Below are 19554 nucleotides of genomic sequence, written 5' to 3' on the forward strand. Positions count from 1 at the left end.
TGGCTGGACTTTGCCTCCTGTGGACACATCAGTTATGTCGGGGACAGACAGGGGCAAAACCTTGTTTGAGTACAAGACCAAGAGGTCACGTATTTCCCATTGGGGCAAGGGAGTCGCTGCACATGTGCAGAAAGGCTCTTTGGGGATACCAAAGGAGGGGTCACCATCCCATAATACGTGATGTCAAGCCCCATCCCTCATTGGCTGCTGGGCTGGAATCTACCTTGGGAAAAAGCTGTGCACACATGTTGGGGAGGATCCTAGGGTAGGTCCCATGTGGAAAAAGAAACCATTTAATTGGCCAAAGGTAAACAAAGACCCACTGGATGGGTGGCCACATAATGCAAAGAGCCGACTCACTAGAGAAGACCCTGATGCTGGGAAAAGATTGACGGCAGGAGGAGAAGGGGACGACAGAGGGCGAGATGGTTGGATGGCATCACCGACTCGATGGACCTGAGTTTGGACAAATTCCACAAGACTGAGCCACTGAACAACAACAACAAAGACTTGAAAGAATCGCCCTATACACATGATTTCACCACATCTGCCCTGGGCTCCTCCTCGCTGAAGCGACGCCCAGACCGTTTCTCCCCGGGTGTGCATCTCTGTCTTAATGAAACAAACTGTTTCTCTTTGTGCTCTTGCAGTTGTCCTGCTGTGTCCGAAACAGTTAACTTTGTACCTGTTTTTCTTTTTTTACAGTTTTTGCCTCCACAAGAAATGCATTTTTCAATGGGAGCAAGAGCCAGGGGAGATTTGCTTCTAGCCTCTAGCTGTTGATGGTCCAGTGGCTAGGAGTCCTGGTTTTTATCCCAGGTTCAGTTCCAGGGCAGGGAACTAAGACCTTGCTTCAAGCCACCGCTCACTGTTGCCTCTCCGAGATCACCATCTGTGGCCTTTTAGCCATAAACAGGCCAGCCGTTGGTGCTGAATCATCCAGCACTGACTGTATGCAGAGTGAAATTCAAGAGACAGGAGGGTGTTGTGTGTGCTCAGTCACGTTCGACTCTTCTGTGACCCCAGGGACTGTAGCCCGCCGGGCTCCTCCATCCACGGGATTTCCCAGGCAAGAACACTGGAGTGGGTTGCCATTTCCTATTCCAGGGGTTCTTCCCAACTCAGGGATCAAGCCCATGTCTCCTATGTCCCCTGCATTGGCAGGCGGATTCTTTACCACTGGGAAGCCCCCAAGAGATGGGGTCTGCCATCTCTTCAATATATACTGAATATATATAATGAATATATATTCATTATATAATGAATTTCCTTTAATGAGAACAGCAAATCGCTTATACAACACTCCGGAGTTTACACAACTCATGTGCACATGCTACATGGATACTCCTCACAGCATTGCCGAAGGCTGATGTTCCCAGCAGGCTTCCCATTTGCAAGAGGGCAGACTGAGACTGGGAGAGGTAAAGTCCCCTGCTCAGGATCACGGGGCTGGTCAGAGGCGGAGAAGGATTCAAACCCAGCCTCTAGGGGCCCGTTTCCACTTTTCCAGGTGGCCCTAGGAAGCAGCATGAAAAGTTAGAGGCTCTAAAGCATAGCGTGGACTTGGGAGCCAGACTGTAGGCTTCAAGTCCTGTTTCTGCCTGTTACGGGCCCTGTGAACACAGGAAGACACCGTATTTTATTTTCAGTCTGTACGTGGGGTGATGGCAGTCCCAGTCTGATAGGATTGCTAGAAGTATAGTTTTTTCCCCAGTCCTTGCTTTGCGGCATGTCGGATCTTCGTTTCCCAACCAGGGATCAAACCTGTGCCCTCTGCTTCAGGAGCTTGGAGTCTTAACCACTGGACCACCAGGAAATCCCTGTTAGAAGTATCTTAACAAATTAGTCATGTGTGCAAGTAATCAGATTATGCCTGGCACACAGCATAGAGGGATGAGGTGTCACGGTCCTCTCAGCTGACTACCCATGGTGTGTTTTAGCTTCAGCTTCCCTTGTCTGTCTCTGGGGAAAGGAGTTGGGAATCTTTGTGTGCATTTATAAGTCTTGCTCAGGCTCACTTTAACACTGCTGTGGTTGTTATTAGGAGGAAATACAGGAATCATGAGTGGGATGACCATGGGCTGGCTGCTCCAAGAACTCTGGAAGTCCCTGGCTCAGAACCCACTTGAGGGCCAGCCCCTCTCCAGGGATCCATATGCAGGGCAGGGGCCCTGGAAGGATGTCCTTGGAAAGCAGCCCTGGTAAGGGCTGGAAAGTAGCTGCCGCATTTACTGCAAGAGAGAACCACCTCTCACAGGTACCCGAGAGGCTGGGGAAGGGAGGTGGGCCAGAACCCCCTCCCTCTTCATCTGACTCATCGGACTGCTTGGTCTGAGTGGCCAGGCCTTTTCCCTCCCAGGGTGTGCTGTGGGCCTTCGCGGCTTTGATTTTTCAGACGTCAGGACTCAGTTCTCCCACAGGGACATGCTTATTGGGCCAGAAATGCCACATAGTCCGTAGACAAGATGAGAACTAGCTTGTTTTGATAGATCAAAATAGAAGCGACAAGCAGCAGGATGCAATTTCTTTGTTTTCCTAAGGTAAGGTTGCCGGATTTGGGGGAGAAAAAAAGGATGCAAATGACAGATAACATTTTCCTGTGTGTCCCATGCAGTATGTGGAACATACTCTAAAAAAGATATTCTAATATTCAAATTTAATTGGGTATCCTTATTTTATCTGGCAACCCCACCTAAGAGAGTTCTTAAACTTCAGTCATTCAAATACCACTTTCACTATTTTTGCCATATCTCTTTGCTGGTCCCACTATAATTTCTTAGCATTTTTCTTAGAAGCCCCTTGCTTTCTAAACTTAAAAAACATGTATTAAATTTAAAATAACTGCTATAAGAGTAAATAGTGACTCAACATCTTAAATAAAAATAATCTTAAAAAAAAGAGAAAATACAAGAATTTCCCTGTTTACTGTCAGACCAGGCTGCAGGCTTCACATTAAAAAAAAAAAAAAAAAAGACTTGGGGTAAGGGGCGGGCATGCCCAGGTATTTGGGCAACGGTGTGGTGAATTTAACTCAGATGACCATTATATCTACTAGTGCGGGCAGGAATCCCTCAGAAGAAATGGAGTAGCCATCATGGTCAACAAAAGAGTTCGAAATGCAGTACTTGGTTGCAATCTCAAAAATGACAGAATGATCTCTGTTTGTTTCCAAGGCAAACCATTCAATATCACAGTAATCCAAGTCTATGACCCAACCAGTAATGCTGAAGAAGCTGAAGTTGAATGGTTCTATGAAGACCTACAAGACCTTTTAGAACTAACACCCAAAAAAGATGTCCTTTTCATTATAGGGGACTGGAATGCAAAAGTAGGAAGTCAAGAAAACCTGGAGTAATAGGCAAATTTGGCCTTGGAATACGGAATGAAGCAGGGCAAAGACTAATAGAGTTTTGCCAAAAAAATGCACTGGTCATAGCAAACACCCTTTTCCAACAACACAAGGGAAGACTCTACACATGGACATCACCAGATGGTCAACACTGAAATCAGACTGATTATATTCTTTGCAGCCAAAGATGGAGAAGCTCTATACGGTCAACAAAAACAAGACCAGGAGCTGACTGTGATTTGGCAATAAGGAGCTGAACTCCTTATTGCCAAATTCAGACTGAAATTGAAGAAAGTAGGGTCGGACACGACTGAGCAACTTCACTTTCACTTTTCACTTTCATGCATTGGAGAAGGAAATGGCAACCCACTCCAGTGTTCTTGCCTGGAGAATCTCAGGGACGGGGGAGCCTGGTGGGCTGCCGTCTATGGGGTCGCGAGGAGTCGGACACGACTGAAGCGACTTAGTAGCAGCAGCAGCAGCAGGAAAAACCACTAGACCATTCAGGTATGACCTAAATCAAATCCCTTATGATTATACAGTGGAAGTGAGAAATAGATTTAAGGGCCTAGATCTGATAGATAGAGTGCCTGAGGAACTATGGACTGAGGTTCGTGACATTGTACAGGAGACAGGGATCAAGACCATCCCCATGGAAAAGAAATGCAAAAAAGCAAAATGGCTGTCTGGGGAGGCCTTACAAATAGCTGTGAAAAGAAGAGAAGCAAAAAGCAAAGGAGAAAAGGAAAGATATAAGCATCTGAATGCAGAGTTCCAAAGAACAGCAAGAAGAGATAAGAAAGCCTTCTTCAGCAATTAATGCAAAGAAACAGAGGAAAACAACAGAATGGGAAAGACTAGAGATCTCTTCAAGAAAATTAAGAGATACCAAGATACTTTCATGCAAAGATGAGCTCGATAAAGGACAGAAATGGTATGGACCTAACAGAAGCAGAAGATATCAAGAAGAGGTGGCAAGAATACACAGAAGAACTGTACAAAAAAGATCTTCATGACCCAGATAATCACGATGGTGTGATCACTGACCTAGAGCCAGACATCCTGGAAAGTGAAGTCAAGTGGGCCTTAGAAAGCATCACTATGAACAAAGCTAGTGGAGGTGATGGAATTCCAGTTGAGCTATTTCAAATCCTGAAAGATGATGCTGTGAAAGTGCTGCACTCAATATGCTAGCAAATTTGGAAAACTCGGCAGTGGCCACAGGACTGGAAAAGGTCAGTTTTCATTCCAATCCCAAAGAAAGGCAATGCCAAAGAATGCTCAAACTACCGCACAATTGCACTCATCTCACACGCTAGTAAAGTAATGCTCAAAATTCTCCAAGCCAGGGTTCAGCAATACGTGAACCGTGAACTTCCAGATGTTCAAGCTGGTTTTAGAAAAGGCAGAGGAACCAGAGACCAAATTGCCAACATCCGCTGGATCATGGAAAAAGCAAGAGAGTTCCAGAAAAATATCTATTTCTTCTTTATTGACTATGCCAAAGCCTTTGACTGTGTGGATCACAATAAACTGTGGAAAATTCTGAAAGAGGTGGGAATACCAGATCACCTGACCTGCCTCTTGAGAAATCTGTATGCAGGTCAGGAAGCAACAGTTAGAACTGGACATGGAACAACAGACTGGTTCCAAATAGGAAAAGGAGTATGTTAAGACTGTATATTGTCACCCTGCTTATTTAACTTATATGCAGAGTACATCATGAGAAACGCTGGACTGGAAGAAGCACAAGCTGGAATCAAGATTGCCGGGAGAAATATCAATAACCTCAGATATGCAGATGACACCACCCTTATGGCAGAAAGTGAAGAGGAACTAAAAAGCCTCTTGATGAAGGTGAAATAGGAGAGTGAAAAAGTTGGCTTAAAAGTCAACATTCAGAAAACGAAGATCATGGCATCTGGTCCCATCACTTCATGGGAAATAGATGGGGAAACAGTGTCAGACTTTATTTTTTTGGGCTCCAAAATCACTGCAGATGGTGACTGCAGCCATGAAATTAAAAGACGCTTACTCCTTGGAAGAAAAGTTATGATCAACCTAGACAGCATATTCAAAAGCAGAGACGTTACTTAGCCATCAAAGGTCCGTCTAGTCAAGGCTATGGTTTTTCCAGTGGTCATGTATGGATGTGAGAGTTGGACTGTGAAGAAAGCTGAGAGCCGAAGAATTGATGCTTTTGAACTGTGGTGTTGGAGAAGACTCTTGAGAGTCCCTTGGACTGCAAGGAGATCCAACCAGTCCATTCTGAAGGAGATCAGCCCTGGGATTTCTTTGGAAGGGATGATGCTAAAGCTGAAACTCCAGTACTTTGGCCACCTCATGCGAAGACTTGACTCATTGGAAGACTCTGATGCTGGGAGGGATTGGGGTAAGGAGGAGAAGGGGACGACAGAGGATGAGATGGCTGGATGGCATCACTGACTCGATGGATGTGAGTCTGAGTGAACTCTGGGAGTTGGTGATGGACAGGGAGGCCTGGAGTGCTGTGATTCATGGGGTCGCAAAGAGTCCAGAGACGACTGAGCGACTGAACTGAACTGTGGTGACCTTGCCACCAGATGGCGCTCACAGCCTTTGGTCCTGGTTTCTGTGCCTGAAAATCTTGTTATTCTTACTCTCAGAGAATTAGCGGAAGTGTCAAGGTCTCACAAGTTTTCTTTCTCGTTTCATGCACCACCATGGTTGAGAGTCTATGACATTTATGATGGTTATAGATACTTATCCCCTGGGGCATCTGAAACATTATTGGGACAGGTCTACTCTAGAAGGTGGCGGGGTGGGGGGGGGAGGGGACACAGGCCACTCTGGCCCCCAACCTCTCCCAGGCTACTGTTCAGTTGTTCAGTTGTGTCCGACTCTTTGGAATCCCATGGACTGTAGCATGCCAGACTCTTTTGTCCTCCACCATCTCCCAGAGTTTCCTCAAATTAATGTCCATTGAGTCAGTGATGCTATCTAACCATTTCATCCTCTGTTGCCCCTTTCTCCTTTGGCCTTCAATCTTTCCTAGCATCAGGGTCTTTTACAGTGAGTTGGCTCTTTGCATCAGGTGGCCAGAGTACTAGAGCTTCAGCTTCAGCATCAGTCCTTCCAATGAATATTCAGAGTTGATTTCCTTTAGGATTGGATCTGGATCTCCTTGCTGTCCAAGGGACTCTTAAGAGTCTTCTCCAAACCACATTTCTAAAGCATCAATTCTTCAGTGCTCGCTTTCTTTACGGTCCAAATCTCACATTTGTACATGACCACCTTCTATGAGTGGTGGTGGTGGGCGACACAGGCCACTCTGCCCACCAGCCTCCCCAAGGCTATACTTTTGCATGTTTGTGCTTTGGACTTTGAGTGAAAAAAATTCTTTCATCTCTTACTGAGGAGATGAAAGAGGGTGGGTGGTGGCGGTGGTGGAATGCAGCTTTCCCATAAAAGGTACTTGGAACACTTAAGCAAACTGTTTCTAGCTCTTCTCAGCTTAATGGGTTTATTTGCATAAGGAAGAACACACAGAGACAAACTTCCAGAAGGGAAAACATACGTTCCCCTCTAAAGACTCCAGTGCTTTTGACAGATTTAAAATATTTCATTTTAAGTGTCAGAGTTTTAGGATTTTGGATTGCTGACAAACTCAAGAGTCTTCAAGGGACTTCCCTGGTGGTCCAGTGGTTGACAGTTCACCTTCCCATGTAGGGGACGTGGGTTTGATCCCGGGTCAAGGAACTACGAGCCTGTGCTCCGCAGTTAGAGAAAGCCTACACACACAACGAAGGCCCAGCTTAGCCAAAAAAAAAAAAAAAGAGAGTGTTTCAAACCTCTTTGTTACTTTTACTACCAAAACAAATATCCATGTTGTCTGTAATTGGCATAAATTCCAAGATGTTTAATGTCTGTTACACTATGTAATAAAATGGGCCCAGAATCATAAGAAAATTAATAGTGCCAGGAGGAGTGACTGTTTCAAGATACTAATTTGGTTTCTAATTAGCACAGGCGTATAAGAACACATGCAGGTAAGAATTTTCTAGCGATATTTCTAGGGGATCGAAGATCTTTGAGAGCAAGTCATTACGTACACGCTTTCAGGGACTAAGGAGAATGCATACGGTAATCAGAACGATAATTCAACCAGCCATGCGGCTTCTGCTTCTGGCTGAATGTTCTGCAGGCAGTAGAATATTGAAGAAGCTGAAACGTGAGTGGATGCAACTCGATTTGAGTTCAAACCAGGGCAGCCTCCGGTTCATAGATGTCTTGTTACAAAATATTCTCCTTCAGTTATAAGTAAAACTCCAGAGGTGGAGGAGGTAACAGGATGATGAATCAGTGTAATTATTTCTAGATAATATCTTTGTAAAAAAAATTTTTTCCCTCTAGATATCATCAGCCACTTAAAATAATACTCAAATTGTGACTGGCTGATATTCAAAGATATGTGGAAATTCTATAATATTATATGTCAAATATGTTTCAACTGAAAAAAAAAAGATATATGAGAATAATTCAGTCTTGTCCATGTGCCTGTGACATTAAGTCAGGAAAGCTCTGAAATGGGAGGATAACTGAAAAGGATATTTCAGCAAAACTGGGTTCAGCTCGAGAAGGTGCTCCTCAGTGCATCAGTTACACGTCACGGTAGCTGTTTGCAGCAGGGGTTCCTGAAGGACTTGCTGCTTTCAGTGTTTTCTTCAAAAATAGGTTCAAAAGAGAGTCACTGCTTCGTTGAAATACTAGAACATCTATTCTGTTTTCTGGTTTATTCTGTCCCCCTCACTAGAACAAAACAGGGGGAAGGATCATGTCTTCCTTGTTTCTGCGGAATTCACAGAACCTGGAAGACAGCATGACACAGGGGTGGCCCCCGCAAATACTGATTTGAATGAATGAATGGATGGATGAAGAACAGACACAGACCTATCAGAGTTTTGGAAGGTTACTAGGACCAACCTTTGCCTTCATGGAGCTGACAGTCTCCTGATAGAATCTCCTAGGTTCCCCATACTCCTTTCTAGGGCACCATTTCTAGGACTGAAACTGCGCACCTAGAATCGGTTACAGAAGGGGAAGGCAGTAAACAGAGAATCAGGGAACCGAGGCCCCAAACGTGGCTATGGCTTTAAGCAGAATTACGCACTGAGGCCAAAATTCATCAGGGGCCCATTTCTTTTTCTTATCAACGATGCTGAGATATGGGCTTCCCTGGTGGCTCAGTTGGTAAAGAACCCACCTGCAATGCAGGAGACCCCGGTTTCATTCCTGGGTTGGGAAGATCCCCCGGAGAAGAGAAGGGCTACTCACTCCAGTATTCTGGCCTGGAGAGTTCCACGGACTGTATGGTCCGTGGGGAGAGTCAGACACAACTGAGCTACTTTCACATATGTTGAGATATAATTTGTGTACAAGATCAATGGCCTAAAGTCATTCCTTAAAAAAAAAATTTTTTTTTTTGGATCTAGTTTCAAGAGAAAGGAACTTGACTATAAATCCAGGCATCCTGGGTGGAGAATTTTGGGTGAAATTCTCCATAAATGAAGCAGCAGCTGCCTTCAGGGTGCTCTCAGGGTGCTCCCTGAGGCTCCACCTGAGAGCCATCACCCTGAGTCACCACCCTAAGGCTCTGACCCCTTGTCTTCAACCCCTACCTGGTTTTTCTTTTTTTTTAATAAAGGCCTTGGTGTTTGGAACACTTGGAGGTTCCTTCTCCCCATCTCCAGTCCTCTCTGGCTGGGGCCAGGTGAGCATGAGAGGTGGTCACTAAAGCCACAGAGCTGGGTGGAAGGGGCAGAGGGGAGCTCAAGTCACACAGCCCCCTCTCATTAACTGCGCAAGCTGTAACAAGTTCCTGGGTATCTCCGAGCCTACCTGGGTCTCCTCATCTGTAGAATCATATGTGTGGTCAGGGGCTTCCCAGATGGTGCTAGTGGTGAAGAACCTGCCTGCCAAGGCAGGAGACGTAAGAGACCAGGGTTCGATCCCTGGGTCAGGAAGATTCCCTAGAGTAGGGTATGGCAATCCACTCCAGTCTCCTTGCCTGAGGAATCCCATGGACAGAGGAGCCTGGCAGGCCTCAGTCCATAGAGTTGCAGAGTCGGACACGACTGAAGAAGGCACTTAATCAAAGGTATTAATAGTATTGTTCTTAGCAGGCTAGGAACCTACCAAGTCTCTCCTCCCTGGATCTGTGCTCTTCTCCACCATCTGTGCTGACCACCCGTTTCCAACTATCCGGGTGGATACCCTTGGTGCTCCCCGAGGCTCCACCTGAGAGCCATCACCCTGAGTCACCACCCTAAGGCTCTGACCCCTTGTCTTCAACCCCTACCTGGTTTTTCTTTTTTTTAATTAACTGTCATTAAAGTATAGTTGCTTTAGAATGTTGTGTTAGTTTCTGCTGCACAGCAAAGTGAATCGGTTACATATACACATATATCCCTTCTTTTTTCGACTTCCTTCCCATTTATTTCACCACAGAGCATTGAGTAGGGTTCCCTGTGCAATACAGTAGGTTCTCATGAGTCATCTATTTTATACATGGTATTAAGAGTGTGGGGCTTCCCTGGTGACTCAGTGGTAAAGAATCCGCCTGCCAAGGCAGGAGCTGCAGTTTCCATCCCTGGGTTGGGGACATGCCCCTGGAGAAGGAAATGGCAACCCACTCCAGTGTTCTTGCCTGGAAAATCTCATGGACAGAGGAGCCTGGTGGGCTATTGTTCATGGGGTCGCATAAGAGTCGGACATGACTTAGCAACCAAACAATTAAGAGTGTGTGTATGCCAATCCCAACCTCCCAATCCGTCCCACACCCCTCCTCCCCCTACCTGGCTTTTCAAGTTCTCGATTTCTCTCTGTTGGGCATCATCGTCTTCCTCCAGAACCTGGAGCTTGGGTGGGACCACCCTCTCATTCTGTCTGGAGGTGGCTGTTTCTGACAGCTTCTGGCTCAGGTGGGCCACTTCGTTCTGAAGGTTCACGATCACGGCATCTTTGTATTTGGATTCGAGTTCGAAATCCGATAGACGGCTGACTTCTTTTCCCAGCAGCAGAATTATTTCATCCTGGGTGGAGGCCAGATGGGAAGTTTAGTGGGTGTGGGTCTGGGTGTAAGGCTGAGCCCACTGAAAAAAATATAGGAAAAATATGGTATCATTCTCTGGGAAGGTGAGGGCAGGCAGGGAAGGACAAGGCAGATTCTCAAGGCTATCTCTGTCATTTGAGAAAACCTCAAAGAGTCAAGAATTTGGTTGAAATGATGTCCTTGTATATCGATATCTGTAATGGATGTCTGGGCTTCTCAGCTGGTGCTAGTGGTAAAGTACTCGCCTGCCAATGCAGGAGATAGAAAAGATGTGGGTTTGACCCCTAGGTCGGGAAGATCCCCTGGAGGAGGGCATGGCAACCCACTCCAGTATTCTTGCCTGGAGAATGCCATGGACAGAGAAGCCTGGTGAGCTACAGTCCATGGGGTTGCAAAGGGTCAGACACGACTGAAGCGACTTAGCCTGCACACACGGGTGGATGTCTATAGCTCACAGGTACTGAAACTACTGAGAATTATCCTTTCACATTAAGAATAACCATCCCACTTGGGAACTTTTGTTGCTGGAAAGTTTATAATTTTTTATTTATAATATTCAGCCTAGCACACTGGGGACCTAGGAAAGGTAACTAGGAAATCAAGATTCTGTTCAATCACATTCTACTTATAACAAGGGCTATTTTTTTTTTTAAACTTAAAACATTTAATACATTCTGAAATATTTATTTTCCCTTTCCTCTCTTCTAGTACTTCCTGCCTCTCTGGCAATTCATTTAAGGATTTTTTTTCCAGGTCACTGGATCTGGGAAGTAAATGAGACGGGAATGGTGATTATTTGTGCGGGCTGGTGTAAACTTTGGGCTGGAAAAGCAACATCGCTGGCAGACTTCACCCACAGGTGTAATTAACTGTGTCTTCCATCTCTCCAAAGAAAAAGTTCTAATAAAAGAATTTGTTAGGTTTTCCAAAAGTGGAAGGAAAAAAAAAATCCCCCAAGCTTCTCACCAGCAGTTATCAACAAAATGTCAAGAAAACTGGGGAAAAAAGAATTCACCAGATGCCTTTTCAAAGGCAGACACAAAAAGAGGTAAACAGGCAATTTCCAGGCTGGCTCATTCCCGGGGGAGCTTGTCCAGTTGGCCTCAAGACCTTCCAGCTCTATGACCTGGGGAAGGACAGGATCTTAGTCAGGAGGAAGCTTATCTGACATTGCCAGCTGCTGCCAAGGGTCTTCCTCTGCTGCTGCTGCTGCTAAGTCGCTTCAGTCGTGTCTGACTCTGCGTGACCCCATGGACTGCAGCTTACCAGGCTTCTCTGTCCATGGGATTCTCCAGGCAAGAACACTGGAGTGGGTTGCCATTTCCTTCTCCAGGTCTTCCTCTGGGTCCCTGTAAATGCTGGTGGCAAAATTTCAAGAGAGAGTACCAAACAGATTACCTGCTCCTGGGAAATCTGCCCCCCTCTTTCATCCTATTATGATCAGCCAGGTGCTTATTTATTTTTCATGCAACAAACACTCTCTGGGCAGCCACTATATACCAGGCCCTGTGTTGGTGCTGAAATATAAGTTTGCAGAAGGCAGCGGACTGGTGTGGGTTCTGTCTTCCTGGTGAGCGCCACCCCCCCAGCCCCCAATGCCCTTCCTGGAGGGAGCCCAGTGCATGTGACCCAAGCTGGTCAATCAAAGTTTAAGATTTCACATGTCGGTTACAGAGGGCGAGGATCTCGTGCCTCCTTTTGGACCACAGACCTTACATTTAGAGGCTTGTTTGCCTGAGTTTGCCTTTTTCAACACACAAAACTGGCCTTATGCAGAAAGCCAGACTCTGAGGGAAACAGAGAGGAGAGATTGGTGGTAGGAAGTGTTCTGATGACAAGATTCAAGCTCCTGGATCTAGCCATACCTGAAGCTAGAAGCCCTTTAAATATTCCAATAAGAGGAGCCAATAAATGCTTCCCCCTCCACCAAGCTAATTTCTTTACTGTCACCTGAAGGAGTCCTGGCAAGTCAGGGCATAAATGGCTTATAAATAGAAAAAAATTATAACCGTGGTTGCACTATATTTCCAATTTAAAAATGGAGGCAGTTTGAAAAATGGCTACAAACACTTTGCAGCTTTGCCATCTAGTCTATTTTCCTGCCCTCTAAGTGTAGGCTGGCCCTGGGACTTCTTTAACCAACAGAAGGTAATGGAGGTGTGGCTGCACAATCCCCAGGCAAGTTCTTACAGGCTGTGAGCTTGTGTTCCAGCCCCTGGGAACCCTGAGAGCACTGTGCTGTGATGAAAAACCACAAACAGAAAGGGGGCACCAGTCCAGGCATCCTGGCTGAGGCTCCAGTCCTGGGAAGGAGGCCATCAGGGAGACCACCGGCTGGGCCAGGTCGTGGGCTGACTGCAGTCTAGTGAGTGAGGTCAGGGGACAGGAGCAAAGGAAACTTCCAGGTCAATCTGGAGATTCTGGGGAATAATGAGTTGCTGTTTTAAGCCCCTAAGCTTTAGGGGTGGCTTGTTACATCCAAGCCTGGCTTCTCACCTCCCTGCAACAATTCTTACAGTCTTGTCTCAGGACACCTTTGTCGGAATCCCCTACCTCCTGAAGTTTGGATTCCATGTCTGACAAAGACCCCAGGTAGTTCTGTTCCTCACAGACTCCGAGAATTGCTGCAGGCCCAGGCCCTGGCCTTTGAGGAAAGCGAGATATTGCAGACTGCTTCTTTTAGAATAATTTTCAGGTCATGTGTAAGAGGGGAGAAATCAACCCGGGTCCTTCCCAGGATGGTTTGAATTCACCTCTTCTCCTTCTTTGAACCTCCCTAATTCTTTAAGGAGTCTCTTTCTTTGCTCGGGCCTCCCTGACTTCAGTGTTCACTTCTTCCTGCCAGAAATGTATTTATCCATGATCACTGTTCCATCACTCGAAGCTGACCAAGTGATTACTATGTGTGTGTTAGAAGTACTCGCTGGGAAGTTAACCAGACCTAGGTTTGAGTCCTAACACTGCTCCTTACCCTGGGCAACCTTAAACAAGTTACTTAACCTCTCTGAGCTTCGGTTTCCTCATCTGCAAAGTGAGGGAGATAAAATCTATCCTGAAGATGATAAGGATTAACAAGCCAAGGAAATGTCAAGTGCATAGGACATGGCCCAGCACACAGGAGGGGCTCAGTACCTTGCAGTGGTAGATGCTGTTTGGGACAAAATGAGCAGTAACCAGACTTTTGGCTGAATGTCTTGGGAGCAAGAGGTGATTTCTTGGAAGTAGTCAAAAAAAAAAAAAAAGGCACTTCTAGAGTCACAAAGAGCAAGAGGCAGTGGCAAGCCCTCTGTGGGTCCCTCCTGCTACTGCAGCTCTGTCCTCCCCAAGATCCCTCACCTTCTCCTGCTGGGCCAAGTCATGATCCACAAACATCTCTCTGGCAGATCCTGCCCCAGGAATTTCCTCAGCCACTGGTTGGTCTGACAGATCCACGGCATTGGTCCACACTAATACAAATGGGCGACAGAGAATGCAGAGGAGATTGTAAGTTTCCCCCAAATCTTAGAGGATATCTTCAGATTAACCTTCACACTCATGAAACTCATGCAATGACATCATCACAGGAACGTTGGTAAGGGGAAGAGCCGCCTCTTCCCCTTCCCTGGGTTAGCTGTGCGGATGCACTTTGATGCAGCCCTTTCCAGACTTATTTCTATGCCGTGTAAGAGCTGAGGACCTGTGCACGTCATTTAATCTCTCTCAGCTGCATATATAATATAGGGACACTAACAGTCTCTATTATAAAGGGCTCTTTGGAGAGTAAATAGAATGAAGATGTAGAGCAGGGGTGGGAAAACTACGGCCCTACGGCCAAATCTGGCCCTCTGGGTATTTTAAAATTTATTTATTGGGCTTCTCTCTACTGCAGTGAGTGGAGCTACCCTCCAGTCGTGGTGCAGGTACTTCTCACCGCAGTGGTTTCTCTTGCTGCAGAGCACGGGCTCTAGGGAGCAGGTTCAGTGGCTGCAGCACGTGGGATCAGTAGTTGCGGCGCACGGGCTTAGTGGCTCCACGGCATGTGGAATCTTCGCAGACAGGGACTGAACCTGTGTCCCCTGCACTGGCAGGCGGATTCTTCTCTATTGCGCCACCAGGGAAGCCCAGCTATTTTTAAACTGCAGTCACATCTTTTATTTACGATTTTTTTTTTTTTGAGGCTGACCTGTTTTCCTTTCTAAGTCTTTATTGAACTCATTACAATATTGCTACCGCTCTGTGCTTCAGGTTTTTGGCCATGAGGCATATGGGATCTTAACTCCCCTACCAGGGATCAAACCCGTACCTCCTGCTCTGGAAGGTGAAGTCTTAACACTGGACCACCAGGGAAGCCCTAGTCGTATCTTTAACAAAAAACAAAAATGGGGAAATACCCTGGCTGTCCAGTGGTTAGGACTCTGCTTTCCCTGCCAAGGGCTCGGGTTCAATCCCTGGTTGGGGAACTAAGATCTCACAGCCAACAAACAAAAACAAATATGGATTTACATAACAGAGATTTTCTCCAGCTTACTTTTCACCTAACAATATTAAAAAAGAAAAATCAGCATTTGCAGCTGTACTTGGTTCTTTTTAAAAATATTTATTTATCTTTGGCTGTGTTGGGTCTTACGTGTGGGTGAGCGGGCTTCTCTCCAGTTGTGGCGGGTGGGCTCCAGAGCACGGGGGCTCTCTAGCTGTGGTGTGCAGGCTTAGCTGCCCTTCGACACGTGGGAGCTTAGTTCCCTGATCAGGGATCAAATCCCCATCCGCTGCACTGGGAGGCAGGTTCCTAACCACTGGACCACCAGGGAAGTCCCTGTACTACATCCTTTTTAATGATAGCATTGTGCTCCACTGTACAACCCTACCTGATGTATTAACTGGGACCCACTTGATAAACATACAAGCTTTCCTGATTGTTTGCTCATTAATCCCATTATTACAAGGGCTGTTTACATGACTTTTGGGGGATGTGGCATTATGTTTGGGGATCTCACTCTGAATTATATCAGACACAATTCACATCAAGACTGAATAATTTTTTTTTTTGGTGTAGAAACTTTCGTAAAGATTTCCATAATTCTGCTTGTGAGATCACTGGGCTCCAAGCAGTGTATTTAAAATTTCCAACTGACTCTGGTTTCTGGGCAGTCACTGCACATTCTTATCTTCTTGTGAAGTGAGAAACTGATCCAATTGTTTTCAAAGCCAGTGAAACTTTAATGGGTGTTAACATGAATGATGAATGAAGCATGCACCGACGCGTTTGTGGCCATTTATTCCATCATTTATTCATTTGGCTTCTGCATTTTTTATTTATGCACTTCAGAGTCAATGATTCCCTCCCTACCAAGCTTTTAAACATGTCTGTGGATCCTAGAACCTCCAGTGGACGCAGCCTATTAAAAAAAAAAATCCTCTCCTGGTACAGGTTTGACTATAACGTGCAGCCAAATTCTGGGCCCTGTCATGCATCAAGGATCGTCACAGGCCTGCGCTTTAGTTTCTAAATATTCAGCATCGTGTGCTCGGTGCTATATGCGTGCAGGTCGCTTAACTTGCAGGCTAGAGGCGGTCAGATCCCGAATCTGCAGTCCTCTCCTGGTGCGGCCGGGCAGCACTGCATTAGACAGGCCATAGACCAGAGGCAGTTGTGCCTCCCGAAGGTCAGAAATGGGTTCTTACTGGTAACAGCGTGGCCTGTTACTTGGCATGCTGAACGCTAGAAACCAGCTCCCAGGGGTCCAAGGGAGGAAGGGACTGCCTAGGCTGTGCCCCGGGGCAGGCCCTGGGGTCTGACCCTAACGGGGCGAGTGTCCAGTCTCGGCTTAAAGCTCTGGCGTCTGCTGCTATCTCTAGGGGTAACTCAAGATGCTTAGAGACCCTGCAAGGTGATGGTCAGAGGGGGACATCATCAAACCTATAGAACAGGCTGGACGACGGGATCCCTCTGCTGCAGAAGATGTGTTCACGGAAAGTCTCTGTGGGGGCAGAACATGCTCTGAGACTCACTTTCCTTACAACCAGGCTGGGAGGTGCTGGGGCAGCTTCCCCTCACCCGCCCCAAATGTCTTTACAGGCTACTATTATTTATCAACACTGGAGCAGGAAATGGCAACCCACTCAGTATTCTTGCCTGGAAAATTCTATGGACAGAGAGGCCTGGCAGGCTACAGTCCATGGGGTCACAGAGTCGTATACAACTGTGGGACTGAGCTATCTTCGTAGCTCTTCCTGTTTCCCCCGTTCCTATTAATATTATTTATCAAAAAGGACCTAAGGGCCACGTCTGACCAAACTGGTTTAACTAAGTTCAAAACAGACCCTCTTGCCTGCTGGATCCCTTGGAGATCCTAGTGGGGAGAACCCCCAGGGAGGGCCAGGAGGGCTGGGGGATTGGGTGGGAGCAGAGGTAGGGACAGAGGCACTTTAAGAAGTTTCCAGCAGGAGCTATTTGCCAAACAGCAGGGGAGTTACTTCAATATTTTAACAACCCACTGTCCTGGTGTGTGTGTGTGAAAGTCTCTCAGTTGTGTCTGACTCTTTGCTGCTACATGGATTATACATCCATGGAATTCTCCAGGCCAGAATACTGGAGTGGGTAGCCTTTCCCTTCTCCAGGGAATCTTCCCAAGTCAGGGATTGAACCCAGGTGTCCCTCATTGCAGGCAGATTCTTTACCAGCTGAGCCACAGGGAAGCTTGCCTGTCCTGGTGCTTATCCAATAATCATCAGTCTACAAAGGGGCAGCAAGTGTGCACCTTAACTGTGTCTTATTTTTTTTTGTCATTTCTTTCTTTAAAAAAATTTTTTTTAAATTATGAAAGTATGACAACACATCTATAGCAGACATGGAAAATACAGAATAAAGTTACATATATTAACTGTATCTTCAAGACGTTGCTACATATGGTAAGTTGTAAATAAAAGTTAAATGACAATCATGGGTAGATAATCATTTAATTTTTAAAAATTTTAACATTTACTGAGTGTTCAGTATGCATCAGGGACTGTGCTTGGCACTTACAGGCAGGATCTGATTTTGTCTTCATGACAACCTGGTGAGATAGGCTTTACTATTTCCACCTCTAGTGAAGGACACGGAAGCCTGGCGTGATACGGTCCGTGGGGTCGCAAAGAGTCAGACACGACTTCGTGACTGAACAAGCACATTCCTGTTTCCATTTTATAAGTGAGTGGTATGAGGTTCAGAGATGGCAAGTCACCTACTCAAGGACACACAGCTGGTATGTAGGTACGAGCCCAGGTCTGTTGGATTCTGAGCCCAACCGCTCCTAACCTCTACGCAGTAAATTTACTCAAGTGGGAAGACATTTATGATATATTATTGAATTTCAAAAAGCAGGTTACCAATGTTAGGTTCACAAGATCCCATTATTGGGAGAAAAATTATATATAAATTGGATGGTATTTCAAAAAATTCACCCAATGTATTTTCTGTTCTCAGTAATTCTTCTCCACTTCCCATGAGCTCTTGCCATTAAGATTTGGTGGTTTTGGAGCTGAGGTTCTATTGCCTTGTGGGAAAGGAAGGATGACTATTAACTTAGAATGGGGTGATTCAGCCTCCAGGCACAATGATGTTTTGACTTCTGGCAAAGACTGGAGACATTTCTGAGTATCACAGTCGGAGGGTCGGGGGGTGGGGTTGCTGCTGGCATCAGTGGGAAGGAGCCAGGGATGCTGCTAAATGTTCTAAAATGAACAGGACAGATCCCACAGCAAGGAGTTATCCAGTCCCAAATGTCACCGTGCTGAGATGGAGAAACTCTGACCTGGCCTACGATAAATAAGGCCTTGGCCTTGGGTTTTCAAATAGGATTTTTCAAATCTATAGCAAGGCAACAGTCTAACAGTAAACCAACGTTAGTTGAAAACCCCAGCTTCATTAAGAGGGGATGGGTTTTTTTCAGAACCCTCAAAAATAGATGTTTTCTATCAAGAGCCAGCCTGGAGGACTGGAACATAGAGTGCTCTGAAGAGTGGAGCAGAGAGGCCCAGACAGGAAGGAGCTCTCCATCACATGGGAAGTTGAAAGCCCTTCTCAGAGGATGGAGTGTCAGGGAAGTCAGGGTGAATGTATGGAAACAGATGAGATATGGCTGGGAGGCTGAGGGAATAGAGCCCCAGGTAGATGTGAAGGCCTCTAAGCCATAGGATTCATCCTTCACTTCTCCAGGGGACTGTACATCCCTCAGAGAAGCCCCAGTTGCAACATGGCATTGGAAAAACTGATGGCAAAACCCACTGATTACAGTTGTTGTTTCGTTGATCAGTTGTGTCTGACTCTTTGCGACTCCATGGACTGCAGCATGCCAGGCTTCCCTGTCCATCACTATCTCCCGGAGTTTGTTCAAACTCATGTTCATTGAATCAATGATGCCATCCAACCATCTCATCCTCTGTCGCCCCCTTCTCCTCTTGTTCTCAGTCCTTTCCAACATCAGTCCTTCCAATGAATATTCAGGGTTGATTTCCTTTAGGATTGACTGGTATGATCTCCTTGCTGTCCAAGGGACTCTCAAGAGTCTTCTCCAGCATCACAGTTCAAAAGCATCAATTCTTTGGCACTCAGCCTTCTTTATGGTCCAACTCTCACATCTGTACATAGTCAAGCTGTACAAACCATAACTTTGACTATACAGACCTATGTTGGCCTGAGACTAGGTCATAAAAGACATTGCGGTTTCTGCCTTAGTGTCCAAGACCACTTGTCTGGAGCAGCTGTGTCACAAGGACACTCAGCAGCCTATGGACAGGCCCACCTGGTGAAGAACTGAGGCCTCTTACTAAAAGCCGTGGAGGGAACCATCACAGAGATGGGCCCTTCAGCCCCAGGAGGGCCTCCTGATGACCACAGCCCTAGCTGAGACCATGATAGCAACCTCATGAGAAACCCCAAGCCCAAATCAACCAGCTCAGCCAGTCCCAAATTCCTGACTCAGAGAAACTGTGAGATAATAAATGCTTCAGTTCAGTTCAGTCGCTCAGTCGTGTCCGACTCTTTGCAACCCCATGAATCACAGCACGCCAGGCCTCCCTGTCCATCACCAACTCGTGGAGTTCACTCAGACTCACGTCCATCGAGTCGGTGATGCCATCCAGCCATCTCATCCTC

At 46.3% G+C, this 19554-nt stretch overlaps 1 protein-coding gene across 8 annotated transcripts in view; it reads right to left on the reverse strand.

Annotated features, from left to right (window-relative positions):
• Window positions 1-19554, reverse strand: part of FHAD1 (forkhead associated phosphopeptide binding domain 1) — a 165429-nt gene that overhangs the window by 87180 nt on the left and 58695 nt on the right. For all 8 annotated transcript variants that reach the window (XM_027565334.1, XM_027565335.1, XM_027565336.1 and 5 more), the window contains exons 5-6: window positions 13776-13885; window positions 10183-10419 (exon numbers count right to left, since the gene is read on the reverse strand). In XM_027565334.1, the coding sequence (XP_027421135.1) occupies window positions 10183-10419; window positions 13776-13885 (347 nt within the window). The remainder of the gene's footprint in view (window positions 1-10182; window positions 10420-13775; window positions 13886-19554) is intronic.

Source organism: Bos indicus x Bos taurus, chromosome 16 (assembly GCF_003369695.1).
Source record: "Bos indicus x Bos taurus breed Angus x Brahman F1 hybrid chromosome 16, Bos_hybrid_MaternalHap_v2.0, whole genome shotgun sequence".
Lineage (NCBI taxonomy): Eukaryota > Metazoa > Chordata > Mammalia > Artiodactyla > Bovidae > Bos > Bos indicus x Bos taurus.